Source organism: Papilio machaon, chromosome 5 (assembly GCF_912999745.1).
Source record: "Papilio machaon chromosome 5, ilPapMach1.1, whole genome shotgun sequence".
In the NCBI taxonomy this organism is placed as follows: domain Eukaryota; kingdom Metazoa; phylum Arthropoda; class Insecta; order Lepidoptera; family Papilionidae; genus Papilio; species Papilio machaon.
The window spans coordinates 3,427,553-3,454,507 of record NC_059990.1 but is presented as its reverse complement, the minus strand read 5'-3'; the positions used below and the strand labels follow the sequence as shown (position 1 = coordinate 3,454,507).

The 26,955-nt window shown below is 33.8% G+C and overlaps 3 protein-coding genes across 3 annotated transcripts in view; 2 read left to right on the top strand and 1 right to left on the bottom strand.

Moving 5' to 3' along the window:
* Window positions 1-12,811, bottom strand: part of LOC106708579 (cytoplasmic dynein 2 heavy chain 1) — a 39,426-nt gene extending 26,615 nt beyond the window's left edge. The window contains exons 1-25 of the mRNA XM_045678015.1: window positions 12,775-12,811; window positions 12,504-12,637; window positions 12,142-12,306; window positions 11,343-11,442; window positions 10,746-10,875; window positions 10,452-10,585; window positions 10,132-10,376; window positions 9,951-10,050; window positions 9,725-9,864; window positions 9,274-9,495; window positions 8,941-9,084; window positions 8,463-8,681; window positions 8,099-8,284; window positions 7,872-8,000; window positions 7,604-7,749; window positions 7,331-7,483; window positions 6,804-7,016; window positions 6,095-6,347; window positions 5,835-5,978; window positions 5,489-5,694; window positions 5,066-5,181; window positions 4,200-4,345; window positions 3,518-3,685; window positions 3,053-3,211; window positions 2,465-2,601 (exon numbers count right to left, since the gene is read on the bottom strand). Coding sequence (XP_045533971.1) covers window positions 2,465-2,601; window positions 3,053-3,211; window positions 3,518-3,685; window positions 4,200-4,345; window positions 5,066-5,181; window positions 5,489-5,694; window positions 5,835-5,978; window positions 6,095-6,347; window positions 6,804-7,016; window positions 7,331-7,483; window positions 7,604-7,749; window positions 7,872-8,000; window positions 8,099-8,284; window positions 8,463-8,681; window positions 8,941-9,084; window positions 9,274-9,495; window positions 9,725-9,864; window positions 9,951-10,050; window positions 10,132-10,376; window positions 10,452-10,585; window positions 10,746-10,875; window positions 11,343-11,442; window positions 12,142-12,306; window positions 12,504-12,637; window positions 12,775-12,811 — 3,926 coding nt within the window. The remainder of the gene's footprint in view (window positions 1-2,464; window positions 2,602-3,052; window positions 3,212-3,517; window positions 3,686-4,199; window positions 4,346-5,065; window positions 5,182-5,488; window positions 5,695-5,834; window positions 5,979-6,094; window positions 6,348-6,803; window positions 7,017-7,330; window positions 7,484-7,603; window positions 7,750-7,871; window positions 8,001-8,098; window positions 8,285-8,462; window positions 8,682-8,940; window positions 9,085-9,273; window positions 9,496-9,724; window positions 9,865-9,950; window positions 10,051-10,131; window positions 10,377-10,451; window positions 10,586-10,745; window positions 10,876-11,342; window positions 11,443-12,141; window positions 12,307-12,503; window positions 12,638-12,774) is intronic.
* A 566-nt stretch (window positions 12,812-13,377) lies between these two features.
* Window positions 13,378-14,938, top strand: LOC106708776 (succinate dehydrogenase assembly factor 2-B, mitochondrial). Its single transcript, XM_014500329.2, has 3 exons — window positions 13,378-13,407; window positions 13,486-13,619; window positions 14,602-14,938. Exons 1-3 carry the CDS (start codon window positions 13,390-13,392, stop codon window positions 14,870-14,872), a joined length of 423 nt encoding a protein of 140 aa, XP_014355815.2. The 5' UTR covers window positions 13,378-13,389; the 3' UTR covers window positions 14,873-14,938.
* A 509-nt stretch (window positions 14,939-15,447) lies between these two features.
* On the top strand, window positions 15,448-26,733 carry LOC106708862 (branched-chain-amino-acid aminotransferase, cytosolic). The gene is made up of 8 exons (XM_014500442.2): window positions 15,448-15,868; window positions 17,387-17,575; window positions 18,065-18,274; window positions 18,415-18,645; window positions 21,233-21,416; window positions 21,561-21,683; window positions 24,012-24,166; window positions 25,842-26,733. The coding sequence occupies exons 1-8, from the start codon at window positions 15,848-15,850 to the stop codon at window positions 26,028-26,030; spliced, it is 1,302 nt and encodes a 433-aa protein (XP_014355928.1). The 5' UTR covers window positions 15,448-15,847; the 3' UTR covers window positions 26,031-26,733.
* The last annotated feature ends 222 nt before the right edge of the window (window positions 26,734-26,955 follow it).

Sequence of the window (26,955 nt, the reverse complement as noted above, 5' to 3'; positions counted from 1 at the left end):
GTATTTGTAAGCTTGGTGTATTTAACCCGCATCCTAACGTCACAATGGTTGTGAATGAACGCTTTAACATCGATAAGCGGTCATTCTAAAAACGCGGTTATGGTGTCAAAGTTCAGGCAGATAAATGTTCTTATAACTATTCCCTGTACATTATCTAACAGAGACCTTAACTGATGAACACATTTTTTAACATTGTATCAGTTAAATAATTTTTTAACTGTAAACTGACAAATGGACCTACAACGTATTTCTAACAAGTGCTCAACGTTAACCGCCAAACAACATCATGAAATAACAGCATATATTTTTTTACTTATCGCCGCATACGATATTGCTATCAATTTATGTCTAAATAAATGTATGGTGTCACAAGAGGCCTAAAGAGGAAATGAGGGTGTTAGAACTAAATTTATCTGCCGCTGGGCAAACTGCTCATAAACCCTCAATATAAACTAGCAGATTATGCGCGGCGTCGCGGTGTTCTGCGAAACTTCAGGGATTTATAAATTATTCCAGACCTGACGATATTTAAAATAGATTAAGGACAAAATTCTATCTTAAAACGACTGTCATGTTATCTCCCAAAAAGTCAAGGAATAACAGAATATAATCTGTTAACACTAATAATTTTTTTAGGACTGTGTATCACCTATATGTTGCATGTTGCATCAATGAGACCACATAACAGAAAGTCAAGGACATTGATGACATAAGAGTGTCTCTATTCTTATGATACCAAAGCGATGACGTCATTTGTTTAACCGAAATACATATCGATTGAAAAAAGTAGACATCATAATGATCTAAAATATAATATGACAATGGCAAAAAGTGAATAAATGGACAATTTATGTAGTCTACATATTTTATGGTATACGACAAGTCGTGTTAGTCATAAATAACTTTACATGTACTGGTTACTTTTAACTAAACCAGTATTATATTGCTGAAATTATTAAAGTTTAATTTATCTTTATAGCTTGTCATCTAATTTAGTACGAGAAGGAAGTACAACGCAGGTTCAGTGACCGCGTGTTGTCAAGATAAGTTAGGCGCTTTCGTTGAACCTCACATCCCATAATAATCGCTGCAGTAGGTTTATTGTGTCGAGTTACGTCATGCGCATGCGCATATCCCTATTGCACAGCGCAATAGCATAGATGGTAGTACAAAATAGTAAATCCCCCTGTTAAATAAGTTAAAAAGATTGCCTACTATTAACTACGTCTAACTGTAGTAAGTGTTTATGTCATGGTCGTGAGTACTTGAGTATTTAATTAGGATTAATAGAAAGGCAACAATGAGTTATTCGCTACTTTGAGATATCTTACAAATTACAAACAGGATAATAATAAGGCATAAGATTTGGTACGACACATCTGTCGTGCACATGTTTGTAACGCGCAAATTTTGTTAATGGTTATTACGTGGAATCCTGACAGAGCGATGTCTATCCTGAATACATTTAAAACCGATGTATCTTAGATAAATTATATGGATTGATTTTTAAGCTCTTGTGTTCAGTACAGTCTAAGCAAAACATATCTTAGGTATTGGACAAGTCCGATAGTGACGTATTTCAGTAGAAATAATTATCGTTTAATACTGTTCATTTGATTGATACTAGACATCATGACTAACTAATACTGCTGTCATACATGGTTGATATAATATAAAAAAATGTTTTTGTGGGCACGTTTATTGTTATGACTGCATTCAAAATTTAAACCGAATCCGTAAAATGTGTAATGTTTTTCTTATAAACAATTGTTTTTAAAGCTATTGTTTTTCAAAACAAAAGTAAGAACACTGTACCTTATAGAACAATAGTAAAGTATTATACCAAAGTTTGAAAATGCCACTCTCCAAATTGCCAATATATTTTACAAAAAGCAAACAATCAATATTTAAATATTTCCGATTTACATAAAGTTTTATGAACATAAAAGCTATAAAAACACCGATATTAGAATTAATTTTGTTTATGTAATTTTTTTGTATCGTATAAAAAGACGCGTAAAAATAAACAAATTGTATGTCGTCCAGTGTACTGAATTATTTTAGTCACAAAGGTGAATCAGAATCTTTTTGTTTAACACCAACATAAATGGGACGTCTATTTTGAGTAGCATAAAGTGGTGTCCGGTATTAAGTCGTGTCAATTAACTTACTTAGAAAGACACAACAACAATAGCCTCTAGGACAACTAAACCACACACGCCCACATTTTATACCAACTAGCAATATGTTGTGTGAAAATATGCTCGTTGGAGCTATATTTGCCTAATAACCTAATTAATATTTTAACAAGGGATAAATATATATATATATTTTTTATTGTAGTTCTTAAATCCCGTTTTTTTCCATTAATAGTCAAAAAAATTAAACAAAACTGTTTTTGCATAATATATATCAAAACATCATACTGTAATCGATTGATAAGTAGTTATGAAGTAAGACATACCTGCGTTGCGCGCGGTGCGCTGACCGCAGCAGGTCGCGTGCGGCCCGCAGCCGCGTCTCCCAGCGCGCGCACGTCTCACCCCCACCCCCACCACCGCCCCCACCCACCGACGACACCACCCATTGCTTCTCTTCAATCTACCATTAAACATTAGGATGCTATTTCAATAAAATGGCTAAGGAAAATGATCGGTCGATGTAAAACCTCGCACAACGCGATTAATGCAAAGGGATCTCGCATGCGTGGACAGAAAATCTCTCGCACCACGCATTCGGGCGCTAACGACTAATGAAACTATGCCATTACCTACTTGATTAATTATATTTCAATTTACTTGTACAACTTTATAAATGGACATAAATTAATCTTAACATATTCAGTAATTTTCGAAAAATTTTATAGATACCAATCTCTTCATCGTGTGTACTTTGATGTATAAAAGCGAAAACGAAGATGCAAGGAATAGGTTTACACAATTATATATTTTTTCTCAACTCATAGAAATCACACGTCACTACAAATTATTTCTAGAAGTCTGAAAACTATTAAAGGCCTTCATATAACATTGTTTCAACAGATATTGCGTACCTTATTAAGAATATCGTTGAAATGTTTGACAATGGTGACAGGCCTGTTGGCCTTGTCCATGTGTATGGCGAGTGCGAGCCGCGCGCCCGCAAACCACACCTCCAGCTCGTTGAGTGCACTTCTCACTGCTGACTCGTTTGACGCTGATGTACTTATTTTCTATACAAAAATGCCTATTAGATGGATGGATGGATGTTTGTCACGAGGTATCTCCATAACGGCCGCATGGATCTCGCTAAAATTTGGTATAGATGTAGAAAGAATACATAGACTACTAATTTAGTTTTTTTAATTCCCGTAGACAAAGTCACGAGTGACAACTAGTAAAATACAAAATTAATCTGTAAATTCTGAGTACAACAAAGTTTTTTTTTCTATCTTCAAATAGTCAAATATACGATAATATCTTTGTTTAAAGTACAAGACAATATAATGACTAATTCAACAACTCAGCCTGTAAATTACCTGTAAAGCTTTAATTTGTTTCTTGATGTCGTCAGCAGCGTTCAATAAATCCTTCAGTTTCAGTATATCTGGTGACTTGTACTCGATGTCTAACAAACTGAACACTTCCCTCCAATGATGCTCCGTGAAATCTGAGCCTCGTAAGTACTTTAGTGCTATTGTTAGATCCTAAAAATTACACGATATAAAGCGACCCATCAATCTTTTAGGTAAACTTCTTAATTATTACTAGAATCATCGGAGCTTAAAAAATTCACAGGTATAAATGGATGTTATTATATATAAAGGTTCTCATCATCATGATCAGCTCACTATGCGTCCCAACTGAGAGGCTCGGAGCCTACTACCAAGTAAGGGGTGACTAGGCCATAGTCAACCACAGCTCATTGCAGGTTGACTTCGCACATATCTTTCAATTGCTTCTCATATATGTGCAAGTTGCATCACTATGTTTTCCTTCACCTTAAGAACGTCGGATTAATGTACATATGTAAATCGAAAAACACATTAGTACATGGTGGGATTCGAACTCAGGATCTACAGATTGTAAGTCAAGAGCTTAACCCCTTAGCCACCGACCTTCAAACCTCTAAACCTTTATAAATAGGATGTTGATTAGATTCATATTGTAACTCAGAGTTTCAAAAAGTACTGGTCGTAATTACTGATTTGAAAAACTTACGTTATATCTATCTAGTGTATGTTTGAGGAACAAAGTGACAGAGGTGTATGGCTCGAGGCGCGCTCCCCACTTGCTACTGAACTCATCCAATAAATGTAACTTCTTTTGAAACACTAACCACTCTTGTTCACCAATAGATTCATATTCTAAAGAAATCATCAATTTGATTTTGGAAAATGAATTCAAAATAGATAATTACAAGGAATAGATATACAGTAATTTACAATAAGAATGTGTATAAAATGCGACTTGCTTTATATTGTCATTAATTAATATAATGTTCGTAAGAAACGGGATTCTTACCACGATTAAGCTGTTTGAGCTCCCGATATTTCGGCACAGTTGCATGCGCCATGTTCACGGGTTAACTGGTGTTGTGCGGTAGTGTAAAAAATGTTAAAGATAGCCGTATCGGTCTACCTTCTTTCTGATTCGGCGACCACTACCACTGTCCGCGTTCTCACTGCACATTAAGTCCGCACTCGATGTTATTTTTTTTTTGTTTGTCGACAAACTACACTCACTGTGTCCACATTTGTGCGCGTACTGTGTGCCGAAATATCGGGAGCTCAAACAGCTTAATCGTGGTAAGAATCCCGTTTCTTACGAACATTATATTAGTAAAAACCACGAAAGTTTAAAGTTATATATTGTCATTAATTGTTGCTTTCTGAGACCAAAATCACTGTACTAAACATATCTTCATCCTTGTCACTATCATAGACAAAACAGAGATAACAATATATTTTAATACTATATTTTTGTCTCAGAAACTATAATAAGGCAAATCATTTTAAAGAAAAAAATATTTAAGCAAATAATTTTTTGATTACTTATTTTTATTATTAAGAAATACGTAATGATACCTTCGTTATACTCTTTGAAGACAGTCCATTGATCCACAAACTCTTTCATAAGTTTTTCAGCTTCATTCCATGTATCAGATGTAGTAACATCCATATTGAACTTTTGGCATTCTTTCCTACAAACATTAACTTTTTCTAACTAAAATACCGACAACAAATGTCGACAACCAACAACACATAGTAATAAAATTGGAGTGTCTGTATGTAAACACGAAAAAAAAGTCATATTTCATACACATGATATTTGCTAAAAGAATTTTTTGTCAGTCTGTCCACAATGTCGCAATTGTTCTGAGTAATATCCGCAAAGCCTAATCCGACTATGACGGGACTTTTATCGGCTACTTTTTTTTAAAGTCTGCACCAACGAAGTCGCGGGCGACTGCTAGTAGTAATCTTACTTCGAAGAAAAGCATTACTTACATCAACTCGTCTCTCTCGGACAAGTACTTCTCCCATTGTTGTTGAGCTTCGAAGACAGAGTGACAGCGGTCCAGCATCTCAGTATAGTCCGCGCCCTGGACACTCTGCAGCCGCGACCTGGCCTGCATCCAGCGCGACACCCACGTCTCCACACTTGTATTTAGGTTCTCCCATTCTCCTTTCAGACTTGATTTTACTATTTCTGCCTGAAATACATTAAAACGTGAAAGGAAAATATCTTGCACTAAGGTTTTGATCAATTGTAATATTTTTGCATACAATTTTTTTTTCTTGTCATGATTTTATGACAATAAAAAAGCGAAAACGACCAAAAAATGACATATACCTGGTGCTGAAACATCTGTTGCTGCGCCAGCATTTGCCCTCGAACCTTTTTCCACTCCTTCACAGTGTGGTCGACAAATTGGTCGCCACCCCAAGTGCGTAACATATGTCCTTTTCTTTTCAAATTTTCCACCATTTTTTCTAACTAAAATCACCAATACAAACTCTTAACTTATTCAAATAAATAGTTTATTTTAATTTAAAGATTTTCAAATGAAATTATCTTAAAAAAGTATAATACTAAACTTAAAAATTCCTTACTTGGGGCAACTTTTCCTGCAACGCCTGTTGTTTGACACTTATCTCCGCTAGTTCTTTAGCATTCTTAGGCAGAGATTTGTTCTCCAGCATGAGAGTGGCGTTTGCGATGAAGGCGTCCAGTTCTGCAGTGTCGTGTCTGCAGCTGGTCTGTAGCGAGGACATCAGACACGACCACAGGTTGCGTGTCTGCGCCTCGAACTCGCGCCGCAGCGTCGCTGTACCCACAGTTATCCATGATATCTTCTCATCCTCGCTATAAATTAAATATTTAATTTATTATAAACATAAATGGATAAAATAATAGGAAATTAAACAACTATAAATTAATTTAAAAGCTACTATTTTTGGAAAAATCATAAACCTAAGTTTTAATACATATTATATACTAGCTGCCTCCCGCGACTACGTTGGCAAGGAATTTGAAAAAAATGTAATTATTTTTTATGAGCCTATGTCTTCTTCCAGATTATGATCTACATATATGCCAAATTTCATGGAGATTCGTTGAGCCGTTCTGGAGATACCTTCAAACAAACATCCATCGATCCATCCATCTATATAATATTGGTAAGATATAACGGTTTTAGTAGTCACCATAAAGCCAAATTAACATTGCTAAAGTAATTAAAATGCTTCGATTACATTTTTAATCATATTTTAAATAGATTTTAAAATACGATTTTAAAATTTTCAAAGTTGCAATACTTACAAAGTCATCTTAGCGACGGCCTGTCCGTACGCCTTGCAGGCTTTGAAGTTAGTCTCCCAGTGTTCGGGGAGCAGCAGCGTGTCTGCGCACAGAGCATCCAGGTCTGGTACACAGGCCAGCGCCAGTCGCCGCGTCCACTCCTCGCACGTGGACAGCAGCTCCCCCAGCACACCCTCCAGCTGCTGCACCGCCTTGTTGCCCAACCAACTGTGTCTGGAGAACATAACATTATTAATTAAAACTTTTCTTTGTGTTAAAGTCGAATCGTTTGGTTAGTTTGCTTTATATTATTAAGTGGCTAAAGAGCAAGCGGCCATCTAAATTCGCCGAAATAGGGAAGATCGTCCACATTGCTGATGCTTTGCCTACCTTTAATCGATGGAGGGGAAGCACAAAAAAAGAATATTCCGCTTCTTATGCGTCCCCTCCTTTAAATCCACTTTGTCCCCTTCCTATTCTTTCCTTATAAGAAAAGGGTGGCAAACGGGACTAAATTAGGCTTTAAGGGTTTTGTGGAATTGACTTACTTATCAACGATAGAGGCAAATATAGATTGTTTGTTATCGAGGGCGGTGCTGAGACCGAGGAAGTGCGCGGGCAGGGAGACGAGGCGGCGCAGCTGGTGGTAGTGCTGCACGCGAACCTCCTCCAGCCCCGGCTGCGTCACGACCATGCGACCGCTGCAAGTTCACAACTATTTAATTATAACTCTTCCTTTTAAAACCCATCGCTTTCATTATTTTTAAATAAAAAAAGACAGAAAATGTAGAGTTGTTTCAGCAGTGCTATGTATAATGTACCGTAAGACGAGATCGACTCTGACGTGCGGGAAGTGCGTGTGCAGAGACAACAAGGTGTTGATGTACTGGCACTCGAGAGCTTTGTACAGCTGCCAGTCCCAGTGCGACCGCCATTGCTCACTGTTCTTGTAGCCCTCACTCTCCACCTGCATGGCGAAAATTATTAAAAACTATTTGCCTTCGTAAAAAAAGAACGGCTAATATAAGCTATTTTATAAATAATAGTTACTTTTGATGCCATTATCATAGGTTTAAAAATATGACATACTTTTTCAATGATATCTCTAATATGTTTGATGCTATTCTTCCAGTCAGCTTGCTTGACTAGCAACTCGGTGTCCATCAGCTTCTCCACGATATTCCTGATAGCAATGTGCTGACTCGTCAAGTATGAGTTCTGAAACATTTCAAGTAAAATAAAAATTACGTCGTAAAATTAAGATAAACAATTTAAAATACAAAACTCACAATATTTACATCTTTCTTGATATTTACCTGCGTCTCAAGTTTAAGGACCATCTTCTTCAGTTTCTCCGTGTAGTCGGCGAGCTGTTCTATATCGTTCCAGTAGACGGGGCTGTGGTCCTGCACCAGCGCGGCCAGGTCCAGCGCCGCCTGCAGCATCATCGGCCGAGTAGAAGGGATCATGCGCTCGCCCAAGGTGTTATGGAATGATGCTACCTAGAATTGTCACACTCTTGGCACATAAGTATTATTTTCAACAAGGATTTTATTGGATTTTGTTCCAAGTTAAAACATTTCCGTTACTTTAAAGGTTTTTGTCTTGCAAATAAAACGACCAAAGACAAAAAAAGCCACGTAAGACATTGATGATGAAACAGTTTATTGCGAGGTTTACCTGCTGCAAATCCCGAGCATATCTCAAGGAGTGAGCGAGGGCGTCAATGGCGTGTGCGGCGCCGGGCGCGGGCAGGCCGAGTGCGGCGAGAGAGCGCGCCTCCAGCTCCGTCCACACCAGCCGCGGGTTGAACTTCACCTCCAGCAGCCGGCTCTGCTCAGAGAACTCCACCACCGGCTTGTCTGTGCACAGCTGCAGCGACCCACTCTTCACTTGTGCCTGAAATTGAGTTACGAGCAAACACGATGCTATGATTTCAGCAAAGAGTTAAAGAAACGACGAGGAAGAAAAGTTATAAATAGAACAACCCATAGATAATAGCAACCCACCCCGACTTCGTTTAAACCGGTATACAAAATTTGAAAGAAATTCAAAAGTTTTTTATTTTTATTTTATTCTTTACCAACAATTACATATTTTTGGTTTATACTAAAAAATTCCTAAACTAAAATGAATTGATGTACGTGAAAACAATAACCTGAATATCTCTGGACCATTCTTCGTGGAGCTGCGTATAAAAGTTTTTGATATCTTTCAATACTTTCTCAGCAAGTCGAGACACCTCCTCGCTACCTTGAAACTCCTTTAAATAGTTTTCATTACACATCTGTATGTCTTTTATCTGAAACAATGTTATTAATGTTTATTAAAAGTTAGACTACTAACAAAGTTACAATAATAGAGTAAAGACTCATAATTTTCAACTCTTATTACATTAAAAAGGGTGTAGTTTTTGAACAATTGACGAGAAAACTTTATACTTTGTGTGGTGTCTTTTACACAGGCGACATTTGTCAAATTTTCAATATACCTTAGCCTCCATCTGCTTGGCCCACTGTATCTGCTGCACGAGGGGCGACATCTCGGGCGGCTGGTACATGTTGAGATGTAGGTCGTCAGCCTCCAGCTGGTCGCGCACGCCCTGTACTAGTGAAACCAGCGATGATACGAAGATCTCCAGCTCGCCGCTCAAAGCCTGCTTCACTATTGGCCTGTTTATCAGGGACTTGTAGCGCATAAACTCATACAGCATCTAAAATAAACAATTCTTACTTAAAAAAAATCAACAAAGAAGATACTGAAGAACTATACCCCAAAAACTCTTCTTCCACTAGTGCGATTAGCTGCTTTACAAGCGCGTGATTATGTCTAACAGCAGTGCTTGTACCATATCTCCCAAAAACAGCAATGGCGTCAATCCGTTTAGTGGAAAATGGGGTTAAAATACTGGGGGGAATAACATACGTTGTTAATATACTGACTTGTTTGGTAGAGGTGTTGTGGAGGCGAGGTCTCAGCTTCTCAGCTATTTTCGCTTCCGATGGTCGTAAGTTTGATGAAAATCTAAGCACCGCATTTTCCCATGCGGGATTTTTTCCATTACAAATCCAAATATTTATGTCTAAAAAAAGAAATTCCACAATTTGTAATAAAGAGACTAGAAATGACCTTTTAGATATAAAATGAGACAATCGTTAAATTATTTACTTGTAAAAGGCTCGAATAATTCATCAGTTTTCAAGTCAGATCTTTCTTTGTTAGTCAACAACTTGTTTAGCTGGTTATGAATAGATCGCAGGTCATGAATCTGAAAAACATCGATGTTAAATAAAACAGAAAGATACGAAGAATTCATGTAATTAAAAATTCATAAAAATACAATTTCTACCTCTTTCACTCTCTTCTGAAAATTCAAACAAAACTGTGGAACATAGCTTTTCCCGCTCCAAGCATGTAGAGCATAGTTCGGCCAATACGTGTCTGTGAGTGACAGACAGGCACTAATCCATGTCTGCGTCACATTAAGGCTATCGTTGATCAATTTTAAAACTTCATCATCTTTAGTACTATTGTGTACCTTCCATAAATCGACACCACTCAATATTTTTTGAGTTACGCTACAAATTATATGACCTAAAAATATTCTTATACATTACATTAAAAAAAAAAACAGTTTACATAAGTAAATAAAAAAAAAACTTCACATACCAATGATGTCGAAAACGTGTATCATTCGATGTTGAGCGTATGGCGATATAGTACATCGCCAAATGTCATCCAAAATCCCTCCAATGTTCTCCGCATTATCCCTTATCTCGTAAACTGGACTAGCTTGCATTGACCTTAGAAAATACACTGACATAAGGAAAAACTATACTTATCCTTCCACACAAGACCCTCTGTGTACAGCAAAATATATTTTTCATAAGGTAAAAATCCATCTTGTTCACTATAATCAACAGCTTTTTTAAAGAATAAATGGCGATAGTAAAGTTCACATACTTTATTTCTTCACAAATGTCTTCAAAGAGTACACAATAGTTTGAGGCGGCCTCTCTTTCCTTCTTTGATGCTTCACGTTTATCCGCCATAGCTCTCCAATAATCGACTTCATCTTCTATTGATAAAATAACTGAAAAAAAATATTCTAGTAGTTTCACCAGTTATCCTGTTGTCCTAGGTTAAAGGCCAATGCAAAAATATAGTAAAATGGTAATACAAATCGTTATATAAATACATATTCATTCATTTTTATTGTAAACTAGCTTTTAACCGCGACTCCGTCCGCGCGGAATAAAAAATAGAAAACGGGGTAAAAATTATCCTATGTCCGTTTCCTGGTTCTAAGCTACCTGCCCACCAATTTTCAGTCAAATCGATTAAGCCGTTCTTGAGTTATAAATAGTGTAACTAACACGACTTTCTTTTATATATATATAGATTCTAGTTTATTGATGTAAACAATTTCTGGATAAATAAAGGGTGTTTGAGTAAACAAAACATCCATGGAAAGTTTAATATTACTTTGTATAGTATTGTACAATTAGTAACCACTACTAGAATAATTATATTAGTGAATTTATAAAGTTTTGTGTTTACCATTTATATTTGCATTATTTTTGCCATGGGTCAATATTCTTAAATTAGTTTCCAAATCTGTAAGGTTCTTCTGTAATTTGTTCGTATACAAATCATCACCCTGAAATAAATAATAAAAAAAATAATAAGTATCACTTAATTTTAACTTTTGTAAAAACCCAGGAAGAAGGTATCTAACTGCAGTTGCAGAAATATAAAGAATACAAATACAATAAATTAAAACAATAATTCAAGGCTATATGTAAGGAGACAATAAAATTCAATCTTTAATCATAATAACACGAGGAACTGAAACTGTATAATATAACATAATTGACTGGAGTATTGATTATTATCTATGCATTTTTCATATTAATCAAGACATGGTTTAAAATAAAAAGTGAGATTGAAAATTAATAAAATAGCGAAAATTTTACCATGTTGTAGAAGTAAACCATGACTGTTCAGTGCGGAGACAGCATACAAAAATGTATTTTTGTCTCAGTTTTCTCAACCAGAAAAAGAGAGAACTTACTTTTTGGATTAAGGTTTTAAGTAGGAAAGCAGGTACATATAGTGGGGAATATTATGTACATTATTGTTAAATACAATAAAGGTAAAATTGGTTGAACGGTTGAAAATTCAAATCAAATTGTTTATTTAATAATGGAGTAAAAAAGATTTAGTCTAGATAGTGGCCATTGCAGGGACACTGTATACAGTGTAGTTCAACAAGAAGGATACTTCATAGCCTAGGGCTATTTACAATTATAAGTATAAAATGATTAATAATGAATTACAATAAATATTCTATGCATACCAGACTTAATAATGGACTAAATATTTGTCTCAAAATCTGATATAAAGATTCAGCTGCTCCAGTAGTTATTGTTATAATGTTGATATTATTAATACTTTCTTGTTTTGATAAGTTTACCGGTGAAGTCTTGTAAAAGATGATAGACTTTTGAATGTCGCATTTTATCTGAAATTAAATTGATTTTAAAAAGAAATAAGAATGGATAATAAGGGTAAAAAATTAGGCTAGAAAGATATATTGTGTTCTTATTTCTACTAGTATTAAAGCAAGATGTAAAACAGATAACTGGTTTCATCAACAGGGGAGAAAACACATCTCAAATATGGCACTTCAAATGTAAAATTATTTCATTTAATACTTACTTGAGTGGTCAGGTTTAAGACTTCTTTATTTAATTCAGTTTGAAGCAAATATGTTTGCGAGTTATGTAAAAAATCATATAAAGCATCTTCAGCTTTATCATTTATTTTTAAATCAGACACATCGTAAAAAGATTCTGGAAGATAAAAACTATTTAGAATGATCCCATGAAAAATCAACATTATGGCATAGTCTTTTTGGTCCCGAAATAAATAGATAAAATTCATTCATTTCAGGCCTACGCCCATAGTACAAAAATTCATTCGTACTTACCAGCGGTACTTATTATAAAATCACGTATTTTCGTCATTGTTACAAGCTACATTTTAAATTGGCTTTTAAATATTGTACCATTCAACTTATAAAGAAATCAATAAGTATATTATAGTAATGAATAATTTTACATACTTAAAGGAATAGAAATACTGAGGGTAGTTATGAAAAATTTAAAACACAAGCTGTAAAACCTTGCAAAATACTTTTGTTGAAGGTTTTGAACATTGTTGACTTTTTCGTTGTCATGGAAACTGAAAACCAGTGGTAACCATAGACAAGAAAACTATCTTCTTTTTTGTCTGATTTTACTTAAGACTTCTTTATAAAGGACTTTCTGGGTTGATTTCAAGTGCTTCATTTTTTAGTCTCATACTAATATTAGATTAGAGCATTTATTGAAACTGATCTGGCATCAGAGCATTGGCCATAAAATAACTTTGACAGACAACCTGTCAACATTTAGTTTTGACTGGTTTTGACAGACGACAGATTTCAAGAAGATGTCAATGTCAGTTTTACAAAAATAACTAATGAATAAAAATTAGTAATTCATTATTTTTAAAACGATTATTGCGTAGTTATATTTTAACTCCATTAACAAAATACTTAAAAATGCTACGACTTCGATCTGTAAGTGTGAATTTCAATATTTGCGTTGAAATAAACAATTGAAATTTTCATATTTTTAACACCTTTACTTTTTTTTAGACCTTTAGAATGCTGCAGCAAATTAATCATGTAGCAAAATTTAGTGATACCACCAAGGGTGTGGATACAACGTATATGGAAATTCCAGTTTATAACGTAGACAAACCGCAACCACTTGAAAGTCGTAAAGCTAGGTAAGATGTGAAGAAGACTGTATATGAAAACATTCCTAAATTCCTAACCTGGCATTGTCACACAAGTAATAGACAGTTCAAATTATTACCATACTAAAGTCTACAATCAAGACTTTAAATTTTATGCAGAATGTTGAAGCAAAGTACTAAACAAATACTTAGCCTGTTTGGTGTATGTCAAACTTAATGTTACAAGTGTTACATTAAGTTGGACATATTAATTATTGTGTTTGTTGATGTAAAGTTTAACCATTTATTCAACCACAACTTTGTCTGCAAGGAATTAAAAATGTTTCACAGGGCTGTTCTGGAGATATAAAAATTATCACATTTATAATATTAGTAAGATATGTTCTGAAAACAATTTAGACTTTTTTATGTTAAGCTGATTAGGAATATCAATATTTTATTTTTTCTAACAATCAGACCAAATTTAAATCAAACTACTATCTTAGAAAGTTATTAATGATGTAAGTTTTTATTCAATTGCAGAAAATATGTGCAATGTTAAAGTTAATTGAGGAAGTTAGTTAGCTTATCAATCTAATGTTTTTCTTATATTTAACATCTTCACTTGTTTTATCATTATTCAAACATTTGTGACAAGGAAGTCATGTACTGTATACCTCATTGTATCAATTAACTGTTGTTATCTATGTAGGAAGGTCGAATGTTCTAATATGAAATGGTTTTTATTTCAATATTAACTCTGAGCATATATTTTCATTATAAATACCATACTGCTTTATTATCATTTACTTATGTCATTAATGATACTGAAATTATATACTTTATATACTCTTTTATAATATCCTAAATTCTAAATCTCTTTATATTTTACAGATAATTTTGTAAGCAATATGTTTCATTTAATTATATGAATTTAGAAAACAATTAACAGTAGTTGATTTTTGCTGTATAAAATAACAACAAATTGTACAACTCTTAAATGTTATTGTATGTATTAATCTTGATTTCACAGACTGCATTATCAATCTCGTAAAAGAGGAATGTTGGAGAATGATTTACTGCTGAGCACCTTTGCCAAAAAGTACTTGGACAGTTTTACAGAGGAGCAAACAATGATGTACGACCGTCTCATCAATTCTCCAAGCAATGACTGGGATTTGTTCTACTGGATAGTTGAAAAACAACCCACTCCTAAAGAATTTGACAACGAAATAATGCATCTACTAAAGAAACACGCCAAAAACGAAAATAGAGTTGTATTATCTCAACCTCCATTATATTAACTCACTTAGAAAGAAGGAAAGCACATTCGACTTTTAGACATACTCTATGACATAGGAATTCGATGTTTAGATAAATGTAGAATTTGATTAGAAAAAAATACTTATTTAATTTAGTTAGTATTACTATTTTGTTGTAAACTTCAAAAATATATTTTCTATAAATATAGCAGTTTGAAGAAAACTTGAAGATTTTTTTTGAATTCCTTCCTTGTAATTTTAATAAAGAATCATTACTTAAAAACATTCACAGTGAATGTGTATATTGGAGGGAAAATACATTATAAAAATAGATAATCGTGACCAGTTTCCTGCTCTTTCAAAGTCTCCAACGGGGCAAAGCTAAACATAATTTTGACCAATAAAACATATTTTGACCACAATTCCGAAAAAAATAAATCAAATAGCTGTGGATAAAATGTAAGACACCTACTTAGCATTGATATATGACTTTCAACAATTAACAATGTAAATTGTCCTGTGCGTAAAAGAACACCGATTTGCTGGTTTATATATATTCATTAAAATGTTTGAACACGACCAGACTTTTCACTCGACCCCGGCGCGGCCAGGACAGGACCACGCAGACCGCAGTCGGCCACCGCGTCTCGGACTGTTTACTTACTTCTACTGCGCACATTGTCCCATAAAATAAATAACCCAGAGCGTAATCTTTATTTTGATAAAGTTTTCGCGTTATCAAATGATGCTTATAATTTGTGTTGATTATGAATGACTACGTCATAGGTCAGCCCACGGTCTTCTTATCGTTTGCTCTTTATATATGTTTGTGCTGAAGATACAGCGAAGTCAGTTAACTCGCAGCGAGCAACGCTCATACTTATTTAAATTGTGAAAGTATATATTACAATAAATTAAACAATATTCGAACTTTATTTCTTATTCGATATCAAATAATTCGAAAGTGATAATATTTTGTGATTATTTTAAGAGTGTTAATATAATAGTGTTTTAAAAATGCCAGTTCGCCGCAGTAAGGTAATTTTTTTTTAAATAATATACATTTAAAAATATCTAATAATATAGAAGTATCCATTACGCCAGTAATTCAATTAATATAAAAAGAATTATCCTTTTCGTGCATTGCTAAATATATCTAATATGGAAAATGTAAAGGTTGTCAACTATAAAAATTAAAACAGAAATTTTAATAAAATTGTTCACAAACTCTTTATTGTATCAATAATTATATTATAATGTGCTTTGATACATTCACATTAAAAGACTATTGTCTCCTCCGATATTTATAAAAAACTAGCTGTCGCCTGTGATTCCATTCGCGCAGAATTAAAAAACTTAAGTAGCACAATATGTGTTCTTACAGACTATGTTCTACATCTGTGCCAAATTTCGTCAAGATACGTTGAGCCGTTCCGTAAATATCTTTTAACAAACAACCAACATTTATAATATTAGTAAGATAGAAAACTTCATAAACAGCGCACAGCTTTATTTAAAACATGTGCAACGACTATCAGCTTTTAAACAAAACCTTAAGTCCGGCACGACAGTTGTATTAGTATCAAAGGTTCGAATTTATAAACTCTTCTAATTTACCATATGCAAGTTGATTCAAAAAATTCAAAACTTACATTCGCTCAAAGATATTATCAACATAGATATATCGAAATGACTAACTCCAGCGTAATATTAAGCTGTTAAGCTTTGTGTGTTAAAAGAAAAGCGCGTAAAACAACGAACACGTTTGTACCTTTGCGGCAGTGATCATTTACCAGCGGATAACCCGTTTAACCTTTGCTTTCTTATCATATCGTATTAAAAACATATTTTTTATGTTTAAAAAGTAATAAAAACTGAAAATTTTTACATCTAATTATACCAAAATACTGTGAAAGATACCTACTCAACTTATTATGTGAAACGTCTCTACTTTTTTAGTGTCATGTATTGTTGGTTGTTGTTAGAAGTATATCGTGTTTTTATGGTTTAAAAGTTAACTTGTTTGCTCAATCTAATTATTGGTTAATATTTAAGTTAGAAAAAATATCAAGACTTAATAATAAAACAAACTTTTATAACATAAATATATAATGGTCAACACTACAATGAAAGCTTAATTATTTAATACACATTTAACACTTTTCAATATTAAAGAATATGATTTAACTAAAGTTCGAGTAGAGTATATGTAGCGTGAGATACACAATTATATCGAGTATAAAAATGGCAATAACGGTTACAATATGTTCATTGGTCAAGTTGATAAACCTTAGAAATATTAAACAAATACAAAATTAAGTTTACTTGGTAACATTTCTGATAAAGTCGTAAATCGGAGTTATTATAAAAATAAGTGAAATCAAGAATGTAATTAAATCATTCGATTTATTTGAGCGAGTGCTACATTACATTGAGAGGTTTTATAGAAATGGATTATAGATATTTTATGAATTTTGGGCTGCGGCGTCAAACCGACTGCCAGCAGGAACGCAGTTTGTTACATCCGCAGTCATTACTTTATGAATATATTGACAGGTATTGTTAGTGAAATGGATATTCGAGAACCAGCACAAGCTGCAGACAGTGCGATGGTGCAGCTCGTCGCTGCGGTACAAGGAGCTGGAAGAGAGTGCGCAGGCGCTTGAGCACGTGGCGCCCCACGCGGCAGCGGCGGCGCCCGACGTCAAGCCACGCCCCTACAGGGCGCCAGAAACTTCCTTCAAGGTAGGCGAGATAAGTTCAACGAGCAAATTTAGATATTTTATGTTGCCTCGTTTTCTGCGTCATCCTCAATGTTGAATTCAAACTCACAATCATCCTCCAAGCGCTAAAGCGTGAAATGTCGACATATTCGCTTTAAAAGACAAGAAAAATTAACAGTTATTAGGTTAATATAAAACAGTTTTTTACTTTTATCTGTTATTTTCTACTTTTCGTCTAAAAGTCTTTACTACTAAATATGCAAACTAGTTTTTCTAATTATTTCGTGTATATTATTAAGTACGATAACATACTTTTTTGCATTAAATGATAACCTATTTATTAAGACTATAAACCATGAAAAAAAAATTACTGATTTATATTTCAATGATTTATATACATAACGTATTACTAAAATATTTTAAGAGACTTTAAAGCTTTATAACTGTAATAAATATCATGAATGATAACTCTTATGTAAAAATGAAAAGATACATAGACCTTATTTTGCAGCACGATGACTTACAAGTGACTCTTGCGGCGCCCTACCAGCTGCAGCGTAAGCCGGACGCGCCCGATCTGGGCTTCGGCAAATATTTTACAGATCACATGCTTAAAATACAATACCACAAACAATTAGGCGGATGGCAGAAACCAGAAATTACGCCTTTCGAGCCGCTGAGCATCCACCCAGCCGCCAAAGCCTTGCACTACGCGATACAGGTATGTCTTAAGACAAGTTCCATTTTAATGAAACTTGTTTCCCCAACCCTGTTCAAGAGATCATTAAAAGCAAAAAGGATCTAAATTACATGATAGCACTTTTTTAAGGAACATTGTATTGATATTGTATTTGTTTTCAGCTATTTGAAGGTTTAAAAGCGTACAGAGGTGTCGATGATAAAATCCGATTGTTCAGGCCGGATTTAAATATGCGACGGATGAACCTCGCTGCGGAGAGGTCCGGCCTCCCAATGTTCGACGGCGACGAGCTAATTAAATGTATTAAACGATTAATTCAAATCGACCAGGAATGGGTTCCACATTCTGAAACATCTACTCTATATATAAGACCAACATTAATAGGAACAGAGGTGAGTGTTTCGCATTTATTTCAACTTTAAAATACAATAAAAAAATCCTAGAATGTAAAAGATAAGTTACGACATATTTTCCCTGTAAACTTAACCATTTTATGTGACAATTTTGTTTCTAAAATCTCCAAAACCATAAATATATTTTAGCTTTCGTTAGAATGATTATTTTGAAGATACAAATTTTACGGCAACATAAAATAACGATTTTGTCAAAAAAAGATTTAAAAAGGTCAAATCATTGTAAAAAACAAATTTTGTTTACATTATGCATGAAAACGTGGTTCAAGTATCAGTAATTCTAATGGTGACGTACAGTACTTATGAAAAATGATAAGAAAATAATTTTCGGGTACATTCAATGTTATCAGTAAGTGCCAAAGGAACGCCTAAGTATTAACTGATAAAACAAATAAATATAATTATCACACATTTTTTTTTAAAGATTTATTTCGAGATTATACATTATATATTATACAACTTTTATGACACATTCACATTGTCACGGCAACACGTGGATTGAAGTAGCCCAAGTAGCCTAATTTAGCAAATATGGGAATTTTGTATCGAATGTAGCAACGAGCCAGAGAAGTTAATGTTACAGTAACTTCTACAATCTCCCAGCGTCTCTTTTCCAATATTAGTCTATATAAATATGGATATTCGTATATCGTAATATTTTGCATATAAAATAATATTGTTGACACAAAGCTGGTAACACATGACACCAAGAAAACAGATAACATGTTCAAGATCAATCACTTACGTAATATTTATGTATTAGAAACTGCCATATTCAGTAAACATATAGAATAATATTATATTTTCATACTGAATTACGATTAAGCCAAAATCACGAGAATACATACGATGCAACAAGTGTTTATATTTTGAAATATAATTTACTAGCTGTCGCCCGCAACTCCGTCCGCGCACGATAAAAAAGTCTTGATGAGTAGCCTACATAATATGTGTTCTTCCAGATTATTTTCTATATCTGTGCCAAATTTCAGCAAGATCAGTTGAGCCGTTCAGGTGATACCTTGTAACTCCATCCATCGTGATCAAGGTGATCCATCCAAACTTTCACATTTATAATATACTAGCTTTTACCCGCGACTCCGTCCGCGCGGAATAAAAAATAGAAAACGGGGTAAAAATTATCCTATGTCCGTTTCCGGGTTAAGCTACCTCCCCATCAATTTTCATTCAAATCGATTCAGCCGTTCTTGAGTTATAAATAATGTAACTAACACGACTTTCTTTTATATATATATTATAGATGTAGAAAGAAAGTAAGGATATCTATTTAGAAGGTACGGAGATTTTAACATGGTTCATATTAAGGAAATATGTTTTGTATAAGTAAAAAGTTCATTTGTTTATTTTTTTATTAAAAGAAGTTTGTATAATATAAGTTAATTCTCTAGAAATCAAATCCACTGAGTAGTTGATAGGTCAAAAATTTTAGGAAAATACATTATGAAATGTACAAAAAGTATTTAATTAAAACATCTTCAATTAACATACAATGAATGAAATTAAAAGTTTAAAAGTGTACAGTAAATTTTCCTACCTTAATTAATACGATAACATTATACATTAAAATAGCATAATTTGCTTGTGAAATTCGTAAATTGAAGTGACGTGCAAGAAATTAAAATTTATAGGCATGTTTACGATTTCTTTAATGTTAAATATCTTCTAGAACTACTAGAATTTTCATAATAAAAAATAAAGAAGTAAGCTGAGTAATGATTGATGCCATTGAATATTTTCCGCAATCTTACGATGCATTTGTCCACTGGTCGGCCTTCTTGTTTTTTCTCCTTTCTCGTTTATGCGTCTACTTATAATGTAAAACATTCGTAATACTGTTTAATTTGAAACTTTGTTTACTGCAAGCCTACAAACCTGTTTATTGACTCCGGTTTGTTTTGAATCGACCGTTGAAAAACAGTTTTAAAAAATGGATTTTAACGGCTGAAGCGTTATAAAACGTAACATTTGAAACGATACATGATAATGCAATTTTTTTTTAAGTATCTTTGAAATTTACCTGTTCGTTTTGTAAATACAGTAGAAATAATGACCCAATAAACAATCACGGGCATTTAAAAAATATCGTCTTAAACAAAAAAAAAGTATATCTATTTCAAAAAATGCTAAACTTGAAATTTTATATGAAATTAACGAATAACAAAAAACACAGACTAAAACTTACAAGTTCTTGGAAAACAAAAGTGTTGTAATAAATTAGGTACTTATTAAAGCGAGTTAAATGTATTTACATGGACGCAAACTAAAACGTAAATAATACGAAGTCACTGACTGACTCGATCTTATTAATACATTTTAAAGTTCGCTCATTAATTAATCATTCTGTTTTCCACAAGTTTCCATTATTGCAAAAAGAGATACAAAATCCAATCAAATAATTTGTACAAATTTTTTGCACGATGGGGTTCCTAAAAAGAAAAATAAATTATGCACAACTAAAAAGTTACATAAATACGTTGCCATTTGAATCAAATTTGCTAATATCATGACACTAAAGCGATTACTGAAGTTAGTGTTATATTTACAGGCCACATTTGGTATTATGGCGCCAGAGTCCGCACTATTGTTCGTAATTCTGAGTCCAGTGAGCGCGTACTACAAGGCGAGCGACGACGGCGCGGTGTCTATCTACGCGGACCCAAGCGTGGTGCGCGCCTTCCCCGGCGGCGTCGGCAATAGAAAAGTCGGATCGAACTATGGCCCTACGATCGGTAACTATCTCGCCTAATTAACACCAAAAATGCGATTTTTTTTCTGAAATCTCTATCTTACAATCAAATCTCAAAACGTTTACATACAGTAACGTAGTTTAGATGTAAGACCATAAAAAGGAATAATATCCCTTTCTCCTGCAGACGCGACAGCTCGTGCGGCGCAAATGGGCCATCACCAAGTATTATGGCTGTTCGGGCCCAATCATGAGTTAACTGAAGTTGGTGCTATGAACATATTCATGGTCTACATCAACGAACACGGAGGTAAGCTATTTTTTAGCTTTATTACAAATTGACATAAGTATCACACAGCAATCAATGGTTCCAATTAACTGGTAAACAGAGAAACAATTTGTCTGTATTCTGATTACAATTGTACAATGCGGTCTTAATGTGAGACATATCGCACGAGTTAGGTGATTTGGTACAATTTCCAAGTTTATTACAAGTTTGACCTGCTTTCCGGCCTAATTTTATATTGGAAGATTAATTTCGAGATAGTATCACTTGATCTAGACGTGACCAAAAATAAGCAGAAAATAAGAAGCATAGGCAATAAACTAGCATTAGTTACGTGTTGTTCATGCGCAGGCATGTGAGCAGCATTGTAGTGTTATCGCTGCTGACCTGTGGCCGGATAATTCTCGTCTCATGTGAAGCAATAACAGCGGTCACTAACATCATCACTTTTCTAGACACTTTTACTACAGCCGATTCAAACTGGTTAACATAAATCTATCTATATCGTATTCGCTTTGATCTGGTAGTTAGAAAAGGAAAAAAGATCCTTCGTCACTACATTAAGTGACAAGGATAAAAGTAGTTCCCTGTTGAATATCTAAACTGATTAATGTTAAACATCTCAATATAATTAGCATATTGATGATATAAAAAGTGGCGACGTGGAATTTACAAAAACAGCAGTTTCCGTCATAAAATCTTTTCCAGTAGAGATTGTTCGGACCGATAAAAATGATCTCTATTTAGCAAGAAAATTTGTTAAATCAATAATTTTCTATTTGAATTATATTTAACTAACATTTGAAATACATTTAAAAAGATATGGTCGACGCAAATATATATCGCACCATATGATGCAAACAAGAGCGAAGGTTATATTCGTTTGGTATCGAGTTGCGAGCTTTCAAGTTTGCTCATAGCTGCTTCGCAAAAAGAGGTGTGTCCGTTCACGTTATATCAGACGATGCAAGCAGAACTCGTTTGATACGTTCACCTGCAGGCAGTGACGCACACCCGCGGACGACAACACCCACATTATGATGAAACTCGTAAATAATATTTCTTATCAACAAGCATTTTCCTTTGTTTGCACAGAAAATATTATGTCAAATGCTTTCAAGATTTGCTGCAGTAAATGTTTGTATAAATAAATTATCATTATCAGGTCGTTGATAAGTTATTTTTTTTAAACATACATCGATTACAGTAAATGGAAATTGTAAATAAATTTTTTTATGAATAATCACAGCGATTGATCATTACGAAATCGAAATTATAAATTAAATTTAGTAGCTAGTAAATACAGGAGTACATTTAAATGTTTTAGCATATATGTTGTATAAATTTATGTATATGCTGGTTGGATACATTTATGATGAGTACCTTCGCAGAGCATCTTTTGCAAGTCATTATATAGGTACTAACACTGTACAAAATAATTTTGGCCCCAATCAGCTCTTAATTTTGTAAACAAGTCAAACTAGTTTTGTCGTATAACATTAGGACGAATGAAGAACTGGATTGATAAACTAAAAACAAAAGTAAGTAGATAGGGTTTTCTGTAGAAAAAGGGTGACAAAACATTTAATAATTTTTTGTTAAGTAATTTTCGATCTGGTAGAAAATATAAACATGGATTGTTTACGTCGCAATTGGGTCGAGCACAGTTCTTGCGTCAGATTGGAACATCGAGTACTTGATTAATTTATGGGAGTACTAGTAGCCCGCGACTCCGTTCGCGCGGAATTAAAATAAAAACTTAATAAGTAGCCTATGTGTTCTTCCAGACTATGTTCTACATCTGTGCCAAATTTCATGAAGATCCCGTTGAGTCGTTCCAGAGATACCTTCAAACAAACATCCATCCATCTCAACATTTGTATTTATAATATTAGTAAGATTGTAAGATTTTTTTAGTAGCTCGTAAAATTAACATTTCAAATTTTGAAAAAAATTAAATTGGACGTTTTAATAAATTGACTGCCTTATTCCAAATTCTTGTTTCGTGATTATACGTGCCTATTATATTATATCAGGATGAGGCAAACGACCTGGTAGTTCACAGGATATTATTGGACCACTGACACTCAAAACACGCAGTAAACGAAAAAGTAGACAAGTTGATAGTTTTTCAGTACAAATGAATATTTGGTATGATAAGTAAATAGAGATAGGACAGAGGATGAAAAAACGGAACGCAGAAATATAAATACTTTTATGAAATGCGTAATTTATAAGGCCATGGCATTTATCCCGTTGAATAGTCTCGAATGTATCGAAGTCAAGTACCGAACTGCCTTTGCCCTTTTACCATATGCGAATAAAATGATTTAAACAAGTAATGTTTCACAGAAAAACAACTAAGCACGCCTCCACTAAACGGCCTCATTTTACCCGGAGTGACGCGACAGTCGATCTTGGAGTTGGCCAGCGAGTGGGATGACCTCACGGTGAAGGAGGAAGTCATCACCATGGACCGAGTTATCGAGCTCAACAATTCAGGACGGGTAAGAAAAGGATTTTATTCTTATGAAATTATGTTTAATTAATATGCCTTAAATGATAATTTCAAGAGATAACTTTTGTTCACTTGGGTACTATTTATGGAACTCATTAAGAAAGTTTAATATGTAATTTAAGAACGTTAACGTACTGCGTACATACATTTTATGTAGTGTCTTAAGGGTTCGTAATCTATAAATTGAATCTTGATGAATACTTTTAAGAGCTGTTAGGAAAAAGTTAGGAATTTTAAATATTCTAATGGTATAAGATTTAAACCAAAAATTATCAAAAAGAATGTCACTAGCTACGAGTCTATTTGTTTCCGATAAGATAATTACCGTCACTGTTCAGTATTTTTTCCGCCCACAGTTAATCTAAATACCTAAAGTCTATGATTCTTATAAAAATATTTATTTAGTTCTGTTTTGGCCTTGGACGACAGAAACTGTAAATGTGAATTGATTAACAAACTTTCTAACGGTAGGATTATCATACACGCGATAAGATAATTTTAATGTTTTTTTTGCGTTCTAATTGTATTGCGTAGTGTAAAATTAAGCGCCACTTTCAGTTTGTGCTATTGCGCAGTTAAAGTTTAAAATTGTTTTTAAATACGCCTAGGTTAGATAACCAAGAAAGCGAAAATATATTTAGCACATGCCAAATTAAGTTTATTTTTATGTTCTTACTAGCTGTCGCCCGCGACTCCGTCCGGAATTAAAAAAATACGTAATAAATATCCTATGTGTTCTTCCAGACTATTTTCTATATCTATACCAAATTTCATCAAGATCCGTTGATCCGTTCAGTTATCTTACCTTCAAACATTCGCATTTATAATATAAGTAGGTAAGTAAGATGTAATTATCTTGATAGTACAAATAATTTAATGGATTCGTTATTAAACGTAATGGACAGCAAACAGATAGGTGATAAAATACAATCTTACTCCGATTACAGCGGGAAAACAACAAAATGAAACCACTGATAAAAGCTAGTAATTAAATCAGACCTTTGCATTTTGTAAATATAAACATTATTAGCTGTTGCCCGCGACTCTATCTGCGCGGAATTAAAAAAAAACATAATAAGTAGCCTATGTGTTCTTCTAGACTATGATCTACATCTATGCCAAATTTCATCGAGATCCGTTGAGTCATTCTGGAGACACCTTCAAACAATCATCCATCCATCCATCCAAACATTCGCATTTATAATATTAGTAAGAAGTAAGATTAATGAGATGTCAACTAATATGAAATTATTATACAAGATATATAGCCTTAAAACATTTTAATAAATCGCTATAAAAATGCATGATATGCGACCCTCTTACGTTTTCTTGTTTGTCGCATGTCAAGGTGTACTCGGACTCGGTGATTGTAAAAAAAAATAAAAAGTCTGGAATAATATGAAGACATTTAGCTTCGACAAAAGCTGATATGAGCCGAATTAAATTAAATTACAAATTTTATAATTATATAATAGAAAAATCTAAATAAATTTGTACTTTATATAAATATTTTGCATGTGCTGAATAAATGTCACACCGTAATAACTTAGCATCCGAAAACCCGTTCCAATTTTTGGAGTATATTTTAAAGCGTTTCGTCGCTGTACTTCTTTTATTTCTTTTGTTAATATTTTATGTATTTAGAAATTCTTTTTCTTTTGCAGTTGCTCGAAATGTTCGGTTCGGGCACGGCGGTGGTTATCAGCCCGATCAGTCGCATGGGCTTCATCGACCAGGAGATATACATACCCACCATGAAGCAGACGCGCCCCGTCTTCCAAAGGATCAAGGACACGTTGCTCGCCATCCAGTACGGCCACATAGAGCACCCGTACTCCCACGTCATCTCATAGTGCTACACAATCGCACAGCGAAGTATAACACATTGACTGCTGTACAGTGATTATTATAAAGTGATATTGGGCCCTCGAAACAATCGTGACGAACATTCCGCTATTAAAAATAGCGCTTCGGAATACGGGCCCGTAATTTGTAAGATGTTTTATTACGTTAATGATAACTTTGACGTCGTTAAGGTTATCTGAATTCGTTAAATAAATATAGTTATTTAATAGCGGTAAGTTAGAACAGGAAAGTAGATGAGGAGCATTTATGATACTGCCATCGTACGATATCAAATTTCGTTAAGATAATTTTTATTTTTCTATTAACGAAAAGCTGTTGATTTATAAATATTTATGTTATAAAACTAATAGTTGAAGTAATGGTATCAGAATGTTGCGGACCTTGTTTTACTCGGTAGCCGTGTATTATTGAAATAGAATAAATAGTTGTCGCCAGGCGTGGAGAATAATAATATCTTTATATAGAAATTCAGTCCAAGGTGTTTGTCTGTTATAGTATAAAGTTTCTTGTAAGATATTCCTATAGAACGGAGTGTATAAACATTATCATATCAATGCAATAACTCTCAACAGAGCCGTTGTAAACAACATGTCACTTTCCTAGAATTGTTATTAATTAATATTTGTAAAATACACTTTATCTGTCAACAATAAGAACAAAAATGTGTTGTTATTCCTTGTTCGCTCTCCTCGCTCTCCTCGCTCTGTTGTACGAACAAATGTTTGATCTGTGTGATAATAAAGTAAATTGTTACGCAATAGGTTTACTGCCGATGATACAAAAACTTGACAATTTTTATCTCGATTAGAAGACCTTTATTAGTTGTGTTTACATATAGATAAGTAAACGCAAATGCGTCGACAAATTGTCACGTTTTAGTGATCTGAGAAGTGACCTTAAACTTCTATAACG

Coding starts and splice junctions, on each gene's coding strand:
- LOC106708862 (XM_014500442.2), top strand. CDS start 15,848: ATGCCAGTTCGCCGCAGTAAG. Junction 17,576..18,064: donor CGCCAGAAACTTCCTTCAAG/GTAGGCGAGATA, acceptor CTTATTTTGCAG/CACGATGACTTACAAGTGAC. Junction 18,275..18,414: donor CCTTGCACTACGCGATACAG/GTATGTCTTAAG, acceptor ATTTGTTTTCAG/CTATTTGAAGGTTTAAAAGC.
- LOC106708776 (XM_014500329.2), top strand. Junction 13,620..14,601: donor CTTGAAAGTCGTAAAGCTAG/GTAAGATGTGAA, acceptor TTGATTTCACAG/ACTGCATTATCAATCTCGTA.